Source organism: Mastigoproctus giganteus, chromosome 6, assembly GCF_048544385.1.
Source record: "Mastigoproctus giganteus isolate SK-2022 chromosome 6, ASM4854438v1, whole genome shotgun sequence".
NCBI classification, from domain to species: Eukaryota; Metazoa; Arthropoda; class Arachnida; order Uropygi; family Thelyphonidae; genus Mastigoproctus; species Mastigoproctus giganteus.
Window position 1 is genome coordinate 234,593,343 of NC_143580.1, and position 20,587 is coordinate 234,613,929.

Here is a 20,587-nt window from a genome sequence, read left to right on the forward strand (position 1 = left end):
TATCCTAATACAGTAAGAACCCTATGTACTGGTTGACGTGTATAACTGTATGGTTTGAATATATCTGTATACGGCAATATTTTGCTTATGGAAAAGTATTTCGCATCTACCAAGTTTGTCTTTCGTACCTCCTGTCAAGTTGAAATTATATGTATTATGCTATAACTTGGCAGTTGTAAATTTTAACCTTCATATCATTAAGTACTTATCATAGAATATAAATTTATCTATCTGTCGCCAGCCTATGTGATTTGAACTCTTGAGCAACCTATTTGTAATACTATATCTAGCCCAAACCTCTGATACTAAATGCTTTTCGAATGTGCTATAAATTATAGTTTATAAACCTCTTATAATACTTCTAGAAAGCTATGTAGAAACCTGCGATTATCTGCTATATCAATATTAAAACAATTGCGGAAAATTGAAACATTCTTATCGATACAACACATCGTTGGCAGAAGTCGAATGTGGTTTTTTATGCAATTACAAGGACCAAGTAAAGAACAAACAAATAAATTAATTACAAATAAACACTACACTAAAAATTTTAAATCAAATGTACTTTAGAGAAAACCAATAATTTGAAATCAATAAATAAAGTTCCACTTTGCGGCTCCTGAAAAAACGTCTAGTCAGTAGCCTCGCCAGCAGGTCTATATACATTGAAGACAAGCTTAGGAGCAGAAATATCCTTTTTGTGAGATATGAGGTGGGACTGAGTTTTAGAAGGATCGAGAATTATAGGGAGATCAACTTTAAGGAATTGGTAATACATATTTGAGAAGTTGAAGCTGTTTGTGTAGGGTGATGTTTCTCAAATTGAAGGTGGAATACTGTGTGCTATCATAAGTAAAAACAGTGTTTTTTTTGCGACGGTATGCAATGGGACAGCGTACCGGCATCTTTATTAACAGTGACGTGTGACATTTCGATGCAGTGCACTTTGAAATTTGTAATATTCCGTAAATTTTTTTCACGTGTTTATCTACTATTCAAATAAGCTTAAAATTATTTAACTTAATTTACATTTTTCGCTGTCTATTGTTAAGATATTTTCTATATAAAACAGTATAACCATTTTTATAATTCTAAATTACTCAGACAGACCTCTGTTTAATTATTTTGAATTCCCCTTCGAAGTTACATTTAAAATAGATTCCGTTGAGCGAGAAAATTTTCATATAGCGAACGGATTAGGATAGAATTAACTCGGTATGCCCTGTTCGCATTTCTGGCCTTCAGGCAATTTAGGCAATTAGTGCTGCTGCACGAATTAAGAGAGCTAGAGGGATTACTGCTACTCTATATATTACTATATATGTTATTGCTCTGTGCTCACTGCACATGTTTATCTACTATTCAAATAAGCTTAAAATTATTTAACTTAATTTACATTTTTCACCGTCTATTGTTAAGATATTTTCTATATTAGCATTAGCATTAGTAGAGGCATATGATGCAAGAAAGCAAGCTTATTCAGCATCAGCCAAAAAAAAAAAAAAAAAACACACACACACACACACACACCACTCCCATTTCACCCCTCCGTTCATTCGAAATACCTGTCGCGTTGAGCTTTAAATTTGTTTAGGCTATCAACTTCAACAACAAGTGATGGAAGTCGGTTGGTTCCACCAACCAACCACCCGCTGGCCAAAGGCAAATTTCCGCACATCTATCCGACATCCGTCCTTCCTCAATTTGAATTTATGCCCTCTGAGGTGATTATTCTGAGCAAGATGAAGAATCCCATTGGCATTGAGCATGCTCAAACCATTCAAAGCCTTATACACCTCTATCAGATCACCTCGCCGGTGCCTAGTCTCCAGACTCTGTAATTTGCAAAACTTAAGCCTTTCTTCATAAGAGCAACCCTTTGTTCCATTCACTAATCTTGTTGCCCTTCTCTGTACCCGTTCCAGCAGCTCTACATCCTTCTTGAAATGAGGCCTCCACACCTGTATACAGTACTCAAGATGTGGCGTAACCATTGCCTTATACAAGGGAATAATCACCTCCTTATCCCTGCTAGAAAAATTCCTGTATATCATTGACAAGACACCATGAGCTACTCTTGCAGCTCATCTGCACTGCTCAGAGAACTTCATATCTGCCTGCACAATTACCCCCAGGTCCTTTTCATTCTCCAGCACTGTCAGTGTAGTACCGCAGAGTTGATACGTTGCTCTGGGGTTACTGTTTCCCATATGTAGTACTTTACATTTGTCAATGTTAAACTTCATTTGCCACCTCTCAGCCCATCTGTTCAACCTTTCCAGATCCTGTTGCAGCAGCATAGCGTCAGTAGTGTCCTTAACAAACCTGCCAACCTTTGTATCATCTGCAAACTTGGATATTAAACTTGATATCCTATCATCAATATCATTCATAAACACCGAAAACAACAACGGACCCAACACTGAACCCTGAGGAACTCCACTAATAACATTAGTCCACGTTGAGCAGTGTCCATTGATTACCACTCTCTGTCTTCTGCCACTCAACCATCCCCTTATCCATAGCAGCAATTTGCCTCCAATGCCACAGTGCTCCAATTTGTGCAGCAGTCTTCCATGTGCAACAGTATCAAAAGCCTTTCTAAGATCCAAATATATAATATCAAAGTTATTCTCTGCATCCAGTTCTTTTGTGACTACATCATAGTATCCAATCAAATTGGTCAGGCAAGACCTGCCCTTAACAAAACCATGCTGCATCTGAGCTATAACTGAATTCTTGTCTAGATGATCCTGCAGTGCTTCTTTAACCAGTGCCTCCATTAATTTACCTGGAACAGAAGTTAAACTAACAGGTCTATAATTCCTTGTGTCAGCCTTTGATCCTCCTTTGTGAATTGGGGTCACATTTGCACATCTCCAGTCTATGGGTACCTCCCCTGAGTCCAAAGAAGCTCTCATAATTATGGCTAGGGGTTTGCTTACTTCCTTTGCTGCCTCCTTTAATATAACTGGATAGATCCCATCCACCCCAGGTGCCTTTTTTATGTTTATCCTCAACAATCTCTCCTCCACTTTCCTCTCAGTTATTACAAAATCATCCAGCTCACTGCCAATGTTTACTTTACCTACATCATTCTCCTTCCTGAATAACTCCTCATGCATGAATGTAGACGCAAAATACTCGTTTAGATTGTTAGCCACCTGAGCAGGATCCTCAACTGTTGAACCATCAATATCCAGTGGACCAATCTGATTCATCCCTTTCCTTCTTGAGTTTAAATATGTAAAGAACTCTTTTCTGTTTTTCTTTGCATCCTTTGCCAAGGATTTTTCATAGTCTGCCTTTGCCTGCCTAATCTCCTTTGTGACTTGGTTACAGACCAACTTATATTTATCATAGGCTTCCATGTCACCCATTAATTTGTATGTATCCCATGCATTTTTCTTCTCTGCCACATGTCTCCTTAGTTCATCTGACAACCATTTAGGCCTAAACCTTGAACAATATTTCTTAGTTGGTATGTAAAGCCTGGTAGCCTCCAAGATTAGTTCCTTGAATGCTTCCCATTTTGAGTTTGCTATTGGTAACATCATCAGTTGGTCCCACTGTATAGAATTTAAATACTGTCTCAGACCATCATAGTCGCCTTTACGAAAACAAAAACCCTTCCCTTTACCTCTGATGGTAGTTACTTCCTTGAGTAAATCCCACTTCAACACACTGTGATCACTGCCACCTAGTGGTTCATTTATCTGCAGATTCTTAATGCACGAAGAATCACTACTGATAATCAGATCAAGAGTATTGCTCCCTCTTGTTGCCTCACGAACATGCTGATGTAGAAAACAATCATCCAATAAATCCACAAAAGCCTTGCTAGTGTGCGAGTGACCAACCCACAAATTCCAGTCAATATCTGGGAAATTAAAATCCCCCATTATAAGACTCTCTGATTTACTGGCCCACTCTATTTCCCTGTACAATATCTTATTATACTCATCAGAGTCATTAGGCCTATAGCACACTCCTACTCTCAATTTTGATTTCCCTATGCTTATGTCACACCAAACTGACTTAACACTGCCCTGTCCATCAATGTCGACTGGCTTCACTTCCTTGGACTTTATGTGTTTCTTAACTAATAGCATAACCCCTCCTCCCCTCCCGTCCTGTCTATCCTTTCTATACACATTGTATTCCCCAAATTCCAGTTCCGCATTACTTATATCTGTGTGACACCACGTCTCTGATATCCCAACAATATCTGCCTTTGATGTTTTGAGCAATACCTCAAATTCATCAAATTTATTTACCAAACTCCTAGCATTGGTGTACACGCAGGTATACATGCACCTGTTTCTATTCTTAGCTACCCTAACACAACCCATGTGTTTACTTGTACTGCAATGACTCCCAGCAGTCTCTGAAATAACCTGAATCTTGTGTTTCAGGCTTCTGCTCATTTCAATAGAAGCAGTGCAAGAATCACTTCCACCTCTGCCACTGGCTACTGTTAATCTATTAGTCCTTGTATCCCCCCCCCCCAACTAGCAGTTTTCCGACCCACCTAAGATGGCGCCTCCGTAGCCAGGTGGGCAGGAGCGGCAGTGCGTAGCACACGCTTCTTGATTAGACCGGGGTTCAAGCCCGTGCCCACCAAATACGGAGGATGTGGAAAGGTCAGGGAATGACCACCGCATATTTCCGGAGCAATATGGCCTTAGTTGCTAATGCTCCTAAAAACCAAATAACAACAACAACAACCCACCTAACACTGCCTCGAGAGCATCAGCAAAAATTCTTGCACCCTTTCTATTTAAGTGTATCCCATCCCTGTAAAACAATCTCTCCTGTTAACAAGTACAGTCCAGGCTGAAAAAAATTCTACCCCTTGAGCCTTGCACAATCCCTCCAGGGCCGAATTGATCGACAAGGCTCTCATCATATACTCCCTCCTATCGTGTCTGGGCAGAATTGCAGACACTTTCAAATTCAACCCTAATTCACGGCTTTTTTTCAACAGTGACCTGTACTTGCTAAGTAATTCCGCCGGTAGATAAAACTGTATAACCATTTTTATAATTCTAAATTACTCAGTCAGACTTCTGCTTAATTATTTTGAATTCCCCTTCGAAGTTACATTTAAAATAGATTCCGTTGAGCGAGAAAATTTTCATATAACGAACGGATTAGGAGAGAATTAACTTGGTATGCCCTGTTCACATTTCTGGCCTTCAGGCAATTTAGGCAATTAGTGCAGCCGCACGAATTAAGAGAGCTAGAGGGATTACTACTGCTCTATATGTTACTACTCTGTGCTCACTGCAGAGAGCTGGTCTGCAGTGAGCACACACGGAGTAGTAACATATCTTACTTCTCTGTGAGTGAGCAGATCAAGGTGTATTCCCAATGGGCTCTGGTCCACCTCCTACTGCAGTGGTGGCCAAACATTTCTCATACGGGCATATTCAAAAAAATTTAAAGTTAGATTTCTTTAGTGTGTTACATTTTCCATATCTTGTTGCATGTAAAAGTAAAATTGAAAATATTTGTAAATTTTATTAAGTACAATACACAATTACATTTACTGAACAAAACATTTAATGAGATTTTTTTTGATAATTAACAAAATTTAAAATGCTGTTTTCGTTCACTTTCCAGGCGGGCCGTAGGTTGGACACCTTTGTGAATCAACTGTAAGCCCCCGTTCGAGAATTAGAAAAGTGATTTTCTTTTACCCCGACAGTAATCATCTGTTGTTTCGCGCAAGTGCGTTATCCTCATTTTTCCATAAATTTTCCTTATCTCTGTTTACATGGTTGAACTAGTGACAATACCTATGACGAGAGAAGGAAAACGAGGATAACAAAGTTATTAAACCTTCTAAGCATGAATTGTTGGCATTTGGTTAAACCGAAGTAAGAAAATTGTGAATTAGGTTACAGTTAAATGCAATTCATGGATTTCGGGTTTACCTAATTGAAAAGATGGTGTTGGAAGAATTGAAGAATTTGATGGATGCTCTGAGTATGATACCAATTTCATCGATTGAATGTGAACGAGGATTTTCACAAATGGATCTGATTGTCAGCCCAACCAGAGCTTCGTTGATGACAAAAACAGTTGTTTCACTACTTTTTCTTAAAATTGTATGCCCACCGCTGAACCACTTCGATCCAGCAAAATATGTCGATTCGTGGCTGCTTCAGAGATGTCATTCAGCAACTGACACACACAAAGAAGTCAGCATAGGGTGTCGGATGAAACCTTAATAAAAATTTAGAATATTGTACAAAAACTTTATTATAAAATTATTTTTACTTATGTTATTTATTTTTACTTATTATTTTTAAGGGCTAGAGTCTAACGAAGGACCCTTAAAATGTCACTCGGTTGTCTGCCTATCCGTCCTTCTGTCACAGAATTGTATTTCTGGAACCACGCAACCTGTTGACTAGAAATATTGCATGGGTTTGCACATCAAGTGAACCAACATAACGCCATATTGATCATTGTTGATAAAAATTTGTCTGAGAAATGGAGGGGGAATAAAAATGTTGTTGACAACCTATAGCTAAACCGTTGGAAAGAGCTCAACGAGTACGTTTAAAATATAATTTTAAATATAAAAATGTTGTTGTTGTTGTTGTTATTTGGTTTTTAGGAGCATTAGCAACTAAGGCCATATTGCTCCGGGGATATGCGGTGGTCATTCCCTGACCTTTCCGTATTTGGTAGTCACGGGCTCGAACCCCGGTCTAATCAAGAAGCGTGTGTTACGCACTGCTGCTCCTGCCCACCAATCGGCTACGGAGGCGCCGATTTAAAAATGGCGGCACCAGACAGGAAAATGTGAGTAATTTTCATGTCCCCCTCTCTATTTCCGTCGCTAATGGAGCTAAAAATTTAAAAATCACATTAGCTGTGCATTATTTGATGCTTAGAGGGGAACAGGTATCCTGTGTGTTATCAGACACTCAGCCTAAAACACTGATGGATCCAATATCTCTCTATTACAGAAGATTTAGGAGCAGTCCGGTTGGCCTGCCTCCCTAAAATCCACTCATGCACACCTTCTCGATGGTAAGCCCTGTTACGTCACTTAGGTGGCAACGAACGTGTAGAGTGGTTCTCTTCAAGACGCCTGGTCAGCGTGAAGAGGAAAAGACCAAACCCTCCAGCAATGAGAGCACAACAATACAAATGGCCCTCAGTCCCCAGCAGCTTTCACTCTCCCTCTTACGGCAGCGAGAGGATCAGAGTGGAAGCAGAGGGTGCTAAGAATCTCTGGGTACAACCAGGCTGCCATGCACGGAAATTGAACTTGGCCTGTTATAACGTACGATCACTCATCGGTGAAGACAGGATATTAGAGCTGGAAAAGGAATTAGAAAATGTGAATTGGAATATTATCGGTTTGGCTGAAACAAGAAGAAGAAATGAATCACTTATAAGTTTATCAAGTGGAAATCTGCTGTATACCAGTGGAAACAGTGAAAGGAGTGAAGGTGGAGTTGGGTTTCTGGTCCATAAAGATTTTAAAAACAAAATTTTGGAATTCAAAAGTACATCACCAAGGGTGTCAAGACTAATACTCAAGATTTCTAAGAGGTACAAGCTAAAAATTGTAATGATTTATGCGCCAACATCGAGCCACGATGATGAAAAGGTTGAAGAAATGTACACTGAAATTGAGTCTTCTAGATGAGCAGAAAACCCACTACACTATTATTATGGGGGACTTCAATGCTAAGGTTGGAAAAAGGCAAAACAGCGCAGAAAGAGGAACTATAGGAAATTTTGGAATTGGTGAAAGAAATAAAAGAGGTGAAAGACTTGTGGAATTTGCAGAATCTCAAGGAATGTCAGTAATGAACACTTTTTTTTTTCAAGAAAAGGGTGAACAGAAAGTGGACATGGAAGAGTCCAAATAGATTAACAGCTAATGAAATCGACTTCATCCTCACTAACAGAAGATATATTGTGAATGATGTTACCGTCCTGAATAAGGTAAATGTTGGAAGTGATCACAAAATGGTAAGATGTACACTTGATATAGATGTCGGAAAGGAAAGGAAAAAACTGACTCGAGTAAATAATACAAAGGTCTTTGAGATAACAGAGGAGGAGAAAAAGCAGTATATACTGGAACTTAAGAACAAGTTTGAGCTTCTGCAGACTGCTCAGGACCAAGATATCGACGAGGAATATTACAACTTTCTGAAAGTGATGAAGCCCAAGAAACCTATAGGGAAACAGAAATCCAAAGAAGAAAAAATTAGTCAAGAAACACTTGTCATGATGAACCAAAGACGACAAATGAAGAGCAAGAAATCACTGACAGGGAGAAAATTGAGTATACTGAGTTATGCAAAGCCATTAGAAAGAGACTCAGAGAGGACATAAGAAGATTTAACACAAGAAAAGTAGAACAATCATTAAGGGAAAACAAAGGATTTAAATCAGCAGCCATGAGCAGTAATACAGAAAGACAAATTATACTGAAACTGAAGAATAGCGATGGTGTACTTATAAACAGCAGAGAAGGCATAATTCAAATAGCAGAAGACTACTATAGAGAATTATACAAGGAGCGAGGGAATGATACCAGCAGTGGGGAAGATGGATTGCAAAGTAGCAACACATACGACATACCCGATATTCTTCCTGATGAGGTAGAACATGCATTGAAGAAAATGAAGAATCGGAAAGCCCCGGGGGAAGATAAAGTTACTGTAGAGTTGTTAAAATTGGGAGGAAGAGACATAACACAAAAACTGGCAAGGCTCTTCACAAAGTGCATTAGAAAAGGTGTGATGCCTATGCAGTGGAATAATGCAATCATAGTTTTGCTGCATAAGAAAGGAGATAAATCAGAAATTGGAAATTATAGACCAGTTAGCTTGTTATCCCATATCTACAAGTTGTTCACAAGGGTCATTACTAACAGATTAGAAAGAACACTTGATGAGAATCAACCGAAAGAGCAAGCTGGCTTTAGGACAGGATTCTCAACTATGGATCACCTTCACGTAATATCACAGCTAATGGAGAAAGCAAATGAATATAAAACACCATTATGCCTGGCATTTGTGGATTATGAAAAGGCATTTGACTCCATACAGCATAAGGCAATGTTTCGGGCACTGGAAAGACAAGGCATAGATACTCCATATATTATGATTTTGAAGAAAATATATGAGAGTGCTACATCCTTTATTAGACTAGACAAAGACAGTAGCAAATTTAAAATCGAGAAAGGAGTTCGACAAGGAGACACAATATCTCCGAAGCTGTTTACTGCTGCCCTTGAGGAAGCTTTCAGAAGATTAGACTGGTCGTAGAAAGGAGTCAATGTGAACGGAGAGTACCTAAACTATTTACGATTTGCAGATGATATTGTGGTCATAAGCCACGATCCCAAAGAATTAGAGGAAAATCTTAATCAGTTATGCACAGTTAGTAAGGATTTTGGACTAAAGATGAATATGGCTAAAACAAAAGTAATGATGAACAAGTATGCCACGGAAAGGGAAATAATGATTGAAGGAGCAGTAATTGAAAAGGTGGAGTCATATACTTATCTGTGATAAGTTATTAGCTGTAATAATGATAAATGGCTGGAAGTCAAGAGAAGAATAAATTTTGGATGGATAGCATTCAGGAAATATAGTCACATACTGAAGAGCAATATCCCAGTTTGTCTGAAACGTAAAATAATGAATCAATGTATACTCCCCACCATGACTTATGGAAGTGAAACTTGGGCACTCACCAAAAGAATGGAAGAGAAGCTAAGAACTACACAGCGAAGAATGGAATGAATTATATTGGGAATTAGAATGTTAGATAAGAAGAGAAACACATGGATTAGGCAGCAAACTCAAGTAAAGGACATTCTTATCAAAACTAAAGAACTAAAATGGTCTTGGGCAGGACACATAGCTCGAAGACATGATGACAGATGGACTAAGAAAATAACAGAATGGTACCCAAGAGGAGCTAGAAGAAAACCTGGAAGACAAAGGCGGAGATGGATAGATGAAATTCATGAGTTTTTGAGTAGTAAATGGATGGCCAGTGCTCAAAACAGAAGGAACTGGAAAGTTGCTGGAGAGGCCTTCATCCTGCAGTGGATTGAAAATGGCTGATGATGATGATGATTTGATGCTTATCAAGGGAAAACTATTCCGATTGAAATCTATCATTTATAATTAAATGATAAATTATATATATGTTAAAATTAAAAAACTAATTTTTTATTGCACTTCGATAGCCTGCTTCTTTGTACTAAGTAGCTTTCCTTTTGGTGACAAAAAGGTTGCTAAATAGTTAATAATTCTATAAAGGTCATTTATAAATTTTGTGACCAGAAGTATTTTTAACAATTTTCAAAGCTGAAGGAGATACTCAGAGAGTTAGTGTTGAGGCATTGGTGGTGGAGAGGTGCCTGCGCAGAGTCTTGCACGGCCCTCACCTGCCAGTCACTTCTCCCACCCTTGGCATTCACAACTGAAAAGACTCAAATAGGCAACGTTTTTGTTATTTCCTAAGTTTTAGGCCAAGCCGGGGTACTAGAAACTTTTTTTCAGTTACCATAAAGCTCTCTATTTGAGATACTACACTAACAACCATTCGTGTCATCCTGAGTGCCCGGCACTCAGTAGTTGACTGATTTATTTACTTATTTTATTCACATTTTACTTATTTTTTATATATACTTGAATAATTAATTTATACTTAATAAACTGTGTTAATATGCTAAATTTGTTGTTCTTATTCCGAAAACATTACTATGAAAGTAACAATATCAGGAAAAAAAAAAATTTTAGAATACTTTTCATACCCTTTTAATTTTCAGTTTTTCCTGATAACAAAGAATGAGTACTGGCACCTATTTTTTTACAAAAAAAGCACTGAGTAAAACTATGGATATGCTTTCTGGTCAATGGAAGAAGGTCATTAATATACAAGAGGAAAAGCATAGGAGAAACAACTGAACCTTGTGGAACACCTGAAGTGGTGTAGAAGTTAGAGGACAGAGAGCCATCTATCATTATCTGCAGTGAGTGGTCAGAAAGAAAACTAGATACCCATAAGATAGAAGACCTTTATGTGAAACACTATGTAAAGCTTTTGAAATGTCAAGAGCAACTGCTTGAGTTTCACCAAACCTTTCTCTTGAATTTGTCCATAGATGGGTAACACAGGACTGTATTTCCAGCAGATCGATGTTGACGGAATCCATATTGGTGATCATTGATCAGATGGAAGCTTTGTAGATAGTGGTGGCTATTAACAGATTTCTCCATTGCTTTAGAAAGAGTAGAAGTGCAATGAGTAGATTGCATGGATTTGTCATCCTTTTTAGGAACTCGCTGGGTATGAGCCAATTTTCAAGCAAATGGATACACATCTGTGGAATAAGAAAGTGAAAAAAAAAAAAAAGGTGACACAGAACAGGAGTAAGCTTAAGAGTACAGGTTTTGAGAACAAGTGCAAAAATACCAAGACTGTTCAGAATTATTTTGACATCCATACGATGGAAGACCACAGGAGGTATTGAATGAGTATACTGGCAATGGTAGGATGTAGTTTACCAAGATCATCAATACATATTAAAGTTAGAAGAAAAGAAGGATGCTAGCAGGTCAGCTTTATATTTGGCTGAAGTGGCAATAACATGAAGTTACCATTTGGTTTTGACAGAGGCAGGATTTGAGATGGACAACAGCTGTGGCCAGTGGTTTCAGCAAGAGACTAGAATGCTTAACAACGATTTGGACAAGAAGCAAATTTTTTACTCTTAGCTTGTTCAAAATCTAGTGTAGACTGTTTAGTAATTGCATTTCAGTTGTTAGAATTTTTTGCGTAGGCAGAAAATGAAGCTGGAGATTTTTATTCGAGCCAATTTCAATATGCAGCTTTCTTATTTTGAACTGCCTTAGCATATTTATTGGAAAACTAAGGTTTAGATAAAGGATGAGAACTTAAGGTAGAATGTGGAGTAAAGAACTTTGTCTCTACAAGAATAATTTCATTGACACAATCTGAGCAAATGTTGACATCAGAAGATTTGAAACAGTGATTCGGCCAAGGAAAAGAAGAAAAGAAATCTTGCAGATTGTCCATTTTGCTTGGGTGCCTGTGAACTAGCTTTTTAGTTAACAAAATTGAAGTCTTTCCTTTTATGGTTGCATTTTGCCTATCTCACTATGCCCACGTCCATCTTTGGACATTTTAATGAAGCTCAATGTATTTTCAGATTAGATCTCCTTATGCTTGGACACAGAATTCCAATTACAGTCTTAGAGTTGGCTTATATGATGAATTTATAACTTTCCTGTCTCTACAGGATATTATTCAATAAGGAATCTGTAGAACACCATGGCCTTTCTTTGATCATGGTGTCCTATCGATGAAATATGCCACAGTTGTAGGATGCAGTGGAGTTAGCACGAACCAGCATCTCTTGTGATAATTTTTCATCACCTTGTCCACAAAGAATTCAGTGTGTTCAAGGTGGCACCTATTTGGTGTTAAGTAGATGTACTTAGTAAAATGGGCATTTTTATATATCAGCACAGCCTACTTATCTGAGCTACTTATCTTGCCAGTGAACTTAAGTTGTAGTTGACTGAAATTTTTGAAAGAATTCCTTCAGGTTGCTCACAAATTTCTTTACAATAGAACGTCACACACTAACTTTAGAAGCTGTTAGTTAGAACCAGAAACTGTTGCTGTTGTTTTATTTATTAGTTGTAGAATAGATGTGTAGAAATTTGCCTTTATCCAGCGAGTAGTGATTGGTGGAACAGGCTTCCATCTTTTGTTGTGGAAGCTAATAGCCTAAATAAATTTAAGGCTGAGCTGGACATGCATTTGGAATGAATGAAATTGGAGTGGTTTTTTTTTTTTTTTTTTTTGGCTGATGCTGCATAAGCTTGCTTTTTTGCATTGCATGCCTCTGCTAATGCTATTCCTTAATTGCTGTTCTACAGTTTCAGCCATGGTGATTTTTTTTTATTGATCATCCCTTTTGTACAGTTCATCTGTGTAGAGTATTTTTGTTTGTTATTTTCATGGTAAATAGTATAAGTAATATCCCATATAATTATCCTATTACTGTGAAAAAACATCTACAGTGATATGATATACGTAAATAGAATGGTTGCAAAAATTCTGTTTGTTATTGAGGCAGTGTTAGGTGGGTTTGAAAACCATCTAACACTGCCTCAATAGGGAGGATACACAGATTAATTGATTAACAGCAGCCATAGTCATAGTAATAAGTGATTGTCGTGCTGCTTCTATTGGAAAATGAAATATGCTGAAAAGCAGTGTACATGGAATTTCAAGGGCTGCTAGTGGCCTTCATGGAATATGCAAATACAATGTCTGTGTTTGTTTTTACTGAGATTAAAAACAGGTGCAGGTATTCTTGTGTATCACTAATGCTAGGACTATAGTAAATAAACGTTGATGAATTTGAGGTACTAGTCAAGTCATCAAAGGCAGACATTTTGAGGTTATCGGAGATGTGGTGTCACTGAGACATATAAGGGATGAATCGAAGGATTGATTATGGGGGCACAATATGTACAGAAGAGATGGAGAGAAGAGGGGGAGGGGCTATGCTCTTAATTAAGAATCATATAAAATCTAAGAAAGTGCATCTAGTTGATGTGGATGACCAGTGCAGTGTTCAATCAGTTTGCGACATAAGCACTAGGAAAAAAAAACAGAAATGAGAATAGAAGTGTGTTATCAGCCCAGTGACTGTGATGTGTATGATGAGGACTGTGATGTGTATGATGAGCAACTGTACAGACGTAGATGGGCCAGTAAATTAGAATGTCTTATAATGGGGGATTTTAACTTTTAGATATTGACTGGAATTTGTGCATTGGTCACTCACACTGTAGCAAGAACTTTGTAGATTTATTGGATGGCTATTTCTTTCACCACGCCTTTTTGAGGAAACCAGAAAAAGCAGTCTTAATCTGATTATTAGCAGCGACTCTTCATGCTTAAGAATCTGCAGATAAAAGACCTACTTGCTGGCAGTGATCATAGTGTATTGATATGAGAATTACTTAAAGTTGTAATTAAAGAAATACATTATTGAAACTGCATGAAAACTTGATGGGTTAGTATTTGAAGTGTTATACATTAAGTACAGAAATTTTTATCACTGTACCACTACCCTATCATACTCAGGCCACAAACTTTTCAAATCCCCCTTGAAATAGAGATTCTACTAAACAGAGAAGAAGATATTGACAAAGGCAACATTGAATTCATCGCAAATGCAATCGCTGCAAAATCCATTCCAACTTATTTATTTACAAGCTCATGATGCTGTGGTGACTTTAATTGAATTTTTTGATACAGCGACACTTCCCATGGTATTTTTCATATACTGCTTACAATAAAAGGAAACCTAAGAGATCTCAAATTGAAATTGATGAAACAGGCCACACTTCTAAATTATCTTTGTAAAAAGGAGTGGTTAATGATGCAATCTGTAAGTACTGTTTTTATTTGCTTGTTTAGATTTTTTTTTTCATTTATATGTATTTTTATGTTGTCTTGTTAAGTATGTAAGCTCTGTTTATTTACTTTTACTTTTCTATTTATCTGTACTTGTAGCATCGATACTTAATACATGCATGTTTTTACATCCCTGGGTTTTGCGAATAATGGCAATATACTGAACAAAATCACCTGGTCCCGTGGCACTCATAACTGGATTCGACTGTATGATGTATTTCGCAATTAAAGTTATTGCTTTCCTTTCAGCATAGAATGACACCATTCCTTTTTGGGTTGCCATCAGTACTTCAAAATTTATCAGATTTATTGATTGCACTCCTGGCATTGCTATACAAACATGCTAGCATATATATTTTAGCATTCTTTGTAACCCTGGTACTCCCACCACTGTTCCCATTTCTTGAATTCTAAAATTATTGTTACCCTACTTGATGTCATGCTTAACATAGTGAAATAAATCTTACATTTGATTTTTTGCAAGTGGTGACTACTGCATAGTATGCAACCTATAATATGTTCTTAGCAAATGCTGCTTTAATTCTTAAAGATTAAATAATTTGTTCAAATTGATCAATCAAATTAAATCAATTTATTTATCTTTTCCCATAATAATGCTTTTATATTTATATTATTTGAACATTAATTTTTATGATTCTTTCTTTTTGAAATATTAAAGTTTTTTTGAGAAATCCAAATAATTCTTTTTATATACATTTTTATATTATCAACACATTTACAGTTAAGGGAAAAAAAATAATTTGCTAATAGCAAATCTTAAAATATCTTTCTAATTTGGAATAAAAGCGTTAAAAAATACCAATTTAAAAATTCTATTGCTAAATTTTAGAATATAATTCAAAATTATTAATGTTGATTTAATGAGGTACAAATGATTTGTATAAAGTAAAGGATTTTTTTTTTTTTGTTAAATTAATTGCATTTTAAAATTAGTAATGTTTTAAGATTTATGCTGATAAAAGAACAAGACATACCCGAAATTCTTTGTAATTTAAAAAAAAAAAAGTGATAAGTAATTATCATCATCTAGGTATGGGATCACATTTAAAGAAAGAAAATGAAATGGAGGATAATGAAGAGGAGGATGAAGATGATAAGACAATAGGTAGTAGTCCACAACGACATAGTAGTGTAGAAAGGCTTTCTGATAGTACTATTTCGTCTCCTGATGAAACAACCCCCCTGGAAGCCCCTTCATCGAGTAGAGTGCATGGTGCTATTCCAAAACACCGACTGTCTGAAGGCTCACTTTCCCGAGGTAATGAAAATTGTAATGTGGGTATCCTGCCTTTAAAGATGCCATTCATTTTTCTCTTTCATAAGACAAGTGTAGCAGATACATCATTGGTCTGCTACACTTATCTTATAGCATTTAGCAATAATGTATCAGGAATAGTTTAATACAGTAGTATTGACCTGTTTACGCAAGTGAGTCACATTGAATGGCAAAATGTATGGTTGGGGCCATACTTCAAATGGAAATGTGGAATGAGGGTTTCACTTTGAAATGGGAATGTGAATATGTGTAGTTACTTTATACTTTGATGTATGAATCTAAATCAGGGAACTTTTTATATTGAAATTTTGAAAGTGGTATATTTGATTTAATATTAAGAAATAATCATTATGAAATGCTTTACCTTTTTTTTTTTTCATAAACATGAATGCAAATCACTTCTTTTTCATCATAACATGGAATGCAGTTTGCCTTTTCTCTGCATAAATAAAAGAAAACAAAAATATGATAATCGTTTGGTTCATATTTTTTTTTTTGTTTGCTTCAAAGTTGAAGACTGTTGCTGGTTCATTTTAAAGGATTTTTGCTAATATCTAAATACTTTGGAATTACCTTAAGGAAGGATTTTTTTTTTTTTACTATTTCTGGTTAGAAACTAGAATATAAAATTAAAATTTGCTAATGTGGTTGCCAAAGGGTGTGTTGATATTCAGGAGATAAATCAGGAAGAATGTTTATACTTCACTACATATATAATTAAATTTTGGGACCAATTTAAAGGGAAATTTGGAGAATACATGGCATGGATGGGGAGGGGAAGGGTCTTGGCAGATAGAAATAAGTAAATCTTCATTGAATGCACCATAGCCAGTAAATAACAAAGTAAAAGGTACATAAAGTATGCCATGGCTGAATGCCAGGAAATAATTAAATTTACAATTACATTGTGAAAACTTTAAATATATGTAATAATAAATTAAAGAAGTGAGTTGGTTGAAATATATCATGGAATATTGGAAACTGGCTAAATGTGAATTGGCACTTATCACTCATTTTGAGAAATCTGAATTCAAATCCCATTTTGGAGACTGGAGGATTTCTTAAAGTCCTCTTCAATGAAGGCAACAAAAATTCACAAAGACATAACCAGAAAATAAATAAAAGCAAAAGAAACCATATCCTAATGTTTGTTGCAAAAGGAGAGAGAGAGAGAGAGAGAGAGAGAGAGAGAGAGAGAGAGAGAGAGAGAGAGAGAGAGAGAGAGAGAGATAATAGTATACAGTGTTTTCCAAAACACTGAATGTCCAAAGGCTCACTTTCCCAAGGTAATAAAAATTGTAATGTGAGTGTCCTGTCCTGCCTTTTTTTGAGACAGCTGAAGTGGTGTGGGAAGAACAGAAAGCAGAAGGGCAAGGGGGCAACAAATCTTACTTAGGCATTTATCCTTTGTAGGGTTAGTGTATTCACAACTTACTTTGTAGATGGCATCCCTGATTATGAGGGATGGAGATGTGAGAGTCTATTTCACCTTCCTTTTGTCATGTGTAATATAAAGGGAAGGGGAAACTTCCCTTTATACTACACTTCAGTCTCCCCTTCCCTAGTATAAAGGGAAGGGGTAGACTTCTGCTGAATTTTAAGAATTTAAATCCTTAAATTTAAACTTAATTTAATCCTCGCATATCCAACCAACCCAGCTATCATAAATAGAGAAACAGTGGGAAGATCTCTAACTGGATCTACCTCTTCTCCTATAGTGCCAGCTACCACAGACAGCCAGAACTATATATTTTTTCTCCTTCTTTTTTCCTCACTTCCTCTTCTGCTGTCTCCCCTCTGTTTTTACCAGCACCCAACGTTAGCCACAAGTATTCCACATCTTGTTATTGTTGCCCATATGAAATCACCTTCAAAAGATTGGTATGCATAATAACAAGAATAAAAAAAATATATTATTTATATAGCACATCATTTATATAAATATTTATATTAATAAGGCCATATTTCACTGTGTGTATTGTATTTTGCTCTTATATGCATAACTCAGGCATGCCAGACTTTCTACTGATTCATGTTTGCTGGTGAGATGTTAACAGACATAATCCATCCAGGCTTACCATACAATACAATACAAGACAAACATTTCTATTGAGATTTTGGGACTCAGGTTCTGCCCAAATGTTTTATTTATCTATGATCATATTAGATTAAGATCTAAGAGGAAAATATATAATGTTGAGTTAATAGAAATATGGAAACACAGATTGCATAACTGAAAAAAGAAGAGGGAGAGGGGCCTTCTCCTTGATATGGAGAACCAGAGTGAGATCTCCATATCATGTTCCATTGTTATAATTATATTTGTCTAAGAAGGGGGGGGGGAGAGAGAGAGAGAGAGAGAGAGAGAGAATGAATGAATGAATGAATGAATGAATGAATGAATGTAGTCTGAATTAGGCAAATTTGGAAATGTTTATAGATATGAGTTACTTTAGAAAATTTTTGCTATCATTACTGATGTTTTTAAAAGGAGAACTAGATTGATAAACTTAGATGGTTTTAATGTTTTGATAAGATATTAAATACCATAGCTAACTCTCCTCCTTTACCTCAGGGGAAAGGATGGTTACTCTGTGGTTTCAATACTGATGCAGTATTCCATCTGTGGAGGCTAAGATATTGGAAGTTTTCCTTGTAATAGTTTAAGATAACTTGAAGTTGAGGCTTATTTTTGAGTTTATATTTTATAATTACTAATACACAGAACTAAGTTGTGCTGTATTTGTTGAATGATATTTTGTTCTGAACATGAGGAGGCTGCCTGCACTGCATATTTTGATTACTCTGCTGTTGTTGAACACTCCTAGAGTGGACAACACAACTTTGATCCCCACTGTGACACTGAAGTTATTGATTGCTCATGCCACTACCACCAGTGCTGATGGGTAGAAGCGGTCCATATTTTTATTGCAGGCTGCAAAAGGGGAACTTGTATCCATCCTGTTATGAAGTATACTATTCTGCAAAGCAGTGAATACTAGCATATACATCATACACATAATTTTACATCACTGACATCAGATTACTAGTTTTTGTGATCCCATCCAGTCATTCATATGTGCATTAATCATGTATCATATGAATTTATAGTACATGATTGCAGATCCACATGATGCATTTTTTCAAGTCAAAGAAGAGGCACTTCAACTCAAAAGCTACTATACTCTATTTACTTTATTTTAAAACCCTTATTTTCATTGTGTTTAATGCTTTTATTGATTATATCAGTTTTATTAAATTTGTGCTTTACTTTTTCATTCTGTTTTAATATTTGTTTATTACATTAAAGTTTATTTTATTTTAACTCTAGTGTTGGCTGTTACAAGAAAATTTTCTGTGTTGTGTTTTCTAATAATCAGGTCCTTTGTTCCAATAAAGGAAAACCTGCTATTTTCTTATTTACATTTAAAGTCTTAATAAGTATGTAATTATAAATTTAATTATTTTAACCTATTGAAAATGATTCCTATTTTGGGGTTGAAATGATTAATATTTTGCTAGTTTCCTTTTAATATAATCCCCCAAGTTCCCCAGCAAATGAATTCCAGAACTGTTTCAATGTAGTGAAGTATTTTCTAAATATGTTGTGTAAGCTTTTCTCCTTGCATCATTTGCTACTACAGTAAGTTACTAACTTACATGGTTAATTCATTCCAAAGGCTTCCATGTAAGTCCAATATTGCTGAAATATATTTTTTGACATATGTCAAAAATGTTTGTTTTGAAGGATAGTTAAAGTTAAAAAAAAAAGTAGTGCTGATAAAAACAAAATAATATTTTAATGCATATAATATAATTATAATAGTATTATAATATTACATTAGTACATTATAAAATATTATAATATATCTAATGTCAGTAGAATTGAAATAGATACACTGCTTAAATAAATAAATAAAAAATGCCTGTGTAGCTACAGATCCATTCATCTTGTGTAAGTCAGGGACTTATACAAGATGAATGTGTAATACTAATAAATCTGTAGTTTAATTAATTTTCCCACAGTTAGCATTAGTAGGGCATATGATGCAAGAAAGCAAGCTTATATAGCATCAGCCAAAAAAAAAACCCTTAACCCTTCCCATTTCACCAATCCATTCACTCCAAATGTTTGTCTAGTTCTGCCTTGAACTTATTTAAGTTGTTGACCTCCACTACAACAAATGGAAGTTTGTTCCAACTATCAACCACCCGCTGGCTAAAGGCGAATTTCCGCATATCTATTCTACAATTGGCTTTCCTCAGTGTGAATTTTTGCCCTCTCAAGTGAGTAATCTGAGCAAGAGGACGAATCCCATTAGCATTGAGTTTGCTCAATCCATTCAAGGCCTTATATACTTCAATTAGATCCTCTTGCAGATGCCTTGTCTCCAGAAGTTGCAATTTGCAGAACTTAAGCCTTTCTTGGTGACACCAATCCTTTGTTCAACTCAGTTTGCAGTTAACAGTTCCATTCAAGAAGATTAGCTAATTATGCAGTGTATATATGACACTAGGTCAGCCCTGAAATATACATTCACCATTCCCGTGCATTATCTTTACTTTTAGGTCTGACTTCCTTTACCACTAAATTCAAAAATCCTTTACCACCGTATCTTAAGCATATAATTTCATGTCACAAATAAAAGCCCACTTCTTGCTCTCTTTCTTGTGAGTTCAACGGTTGACCCCTTGAAGAAGACATTGATTTCATTAGTTATTCATCAATCAGTATTTTATTATTATTTTCTCATAATTTTCCATGATTCCGTT

At 36.0% G+C, this 20,587-nt stretch overlaps 1 protein-coding gene across 3 annotated transcripts in view; it reads left to right on the forward strand.

Annotated features, from left to right (window-relative positions):
- Positions 1 to 20,587, forward strand: part of pcx (pecanex) — a 743,348-nt gene that overhangs the window by 152,394 nt on the left and 570,367 nt on the right. For all 3 annotated transcript variants that reach the window (XR_016547122.1, XM_090376780.1, XM_090376781.1), the window contains exon 7: positions 15,569 to 15,796. Coding sequence is in view for 2 of the 3 variants with exons in the window: in XM_090376780.1 (XP_090232906.1) it covers positions 15,569 to 15,796 (228 nt within the window). In the remaining variant the exon portion in view is untranslated. The remainder of the gene's footprint in view (positions 1 to 15,568; positions 15,797 to 20,587) is intronic.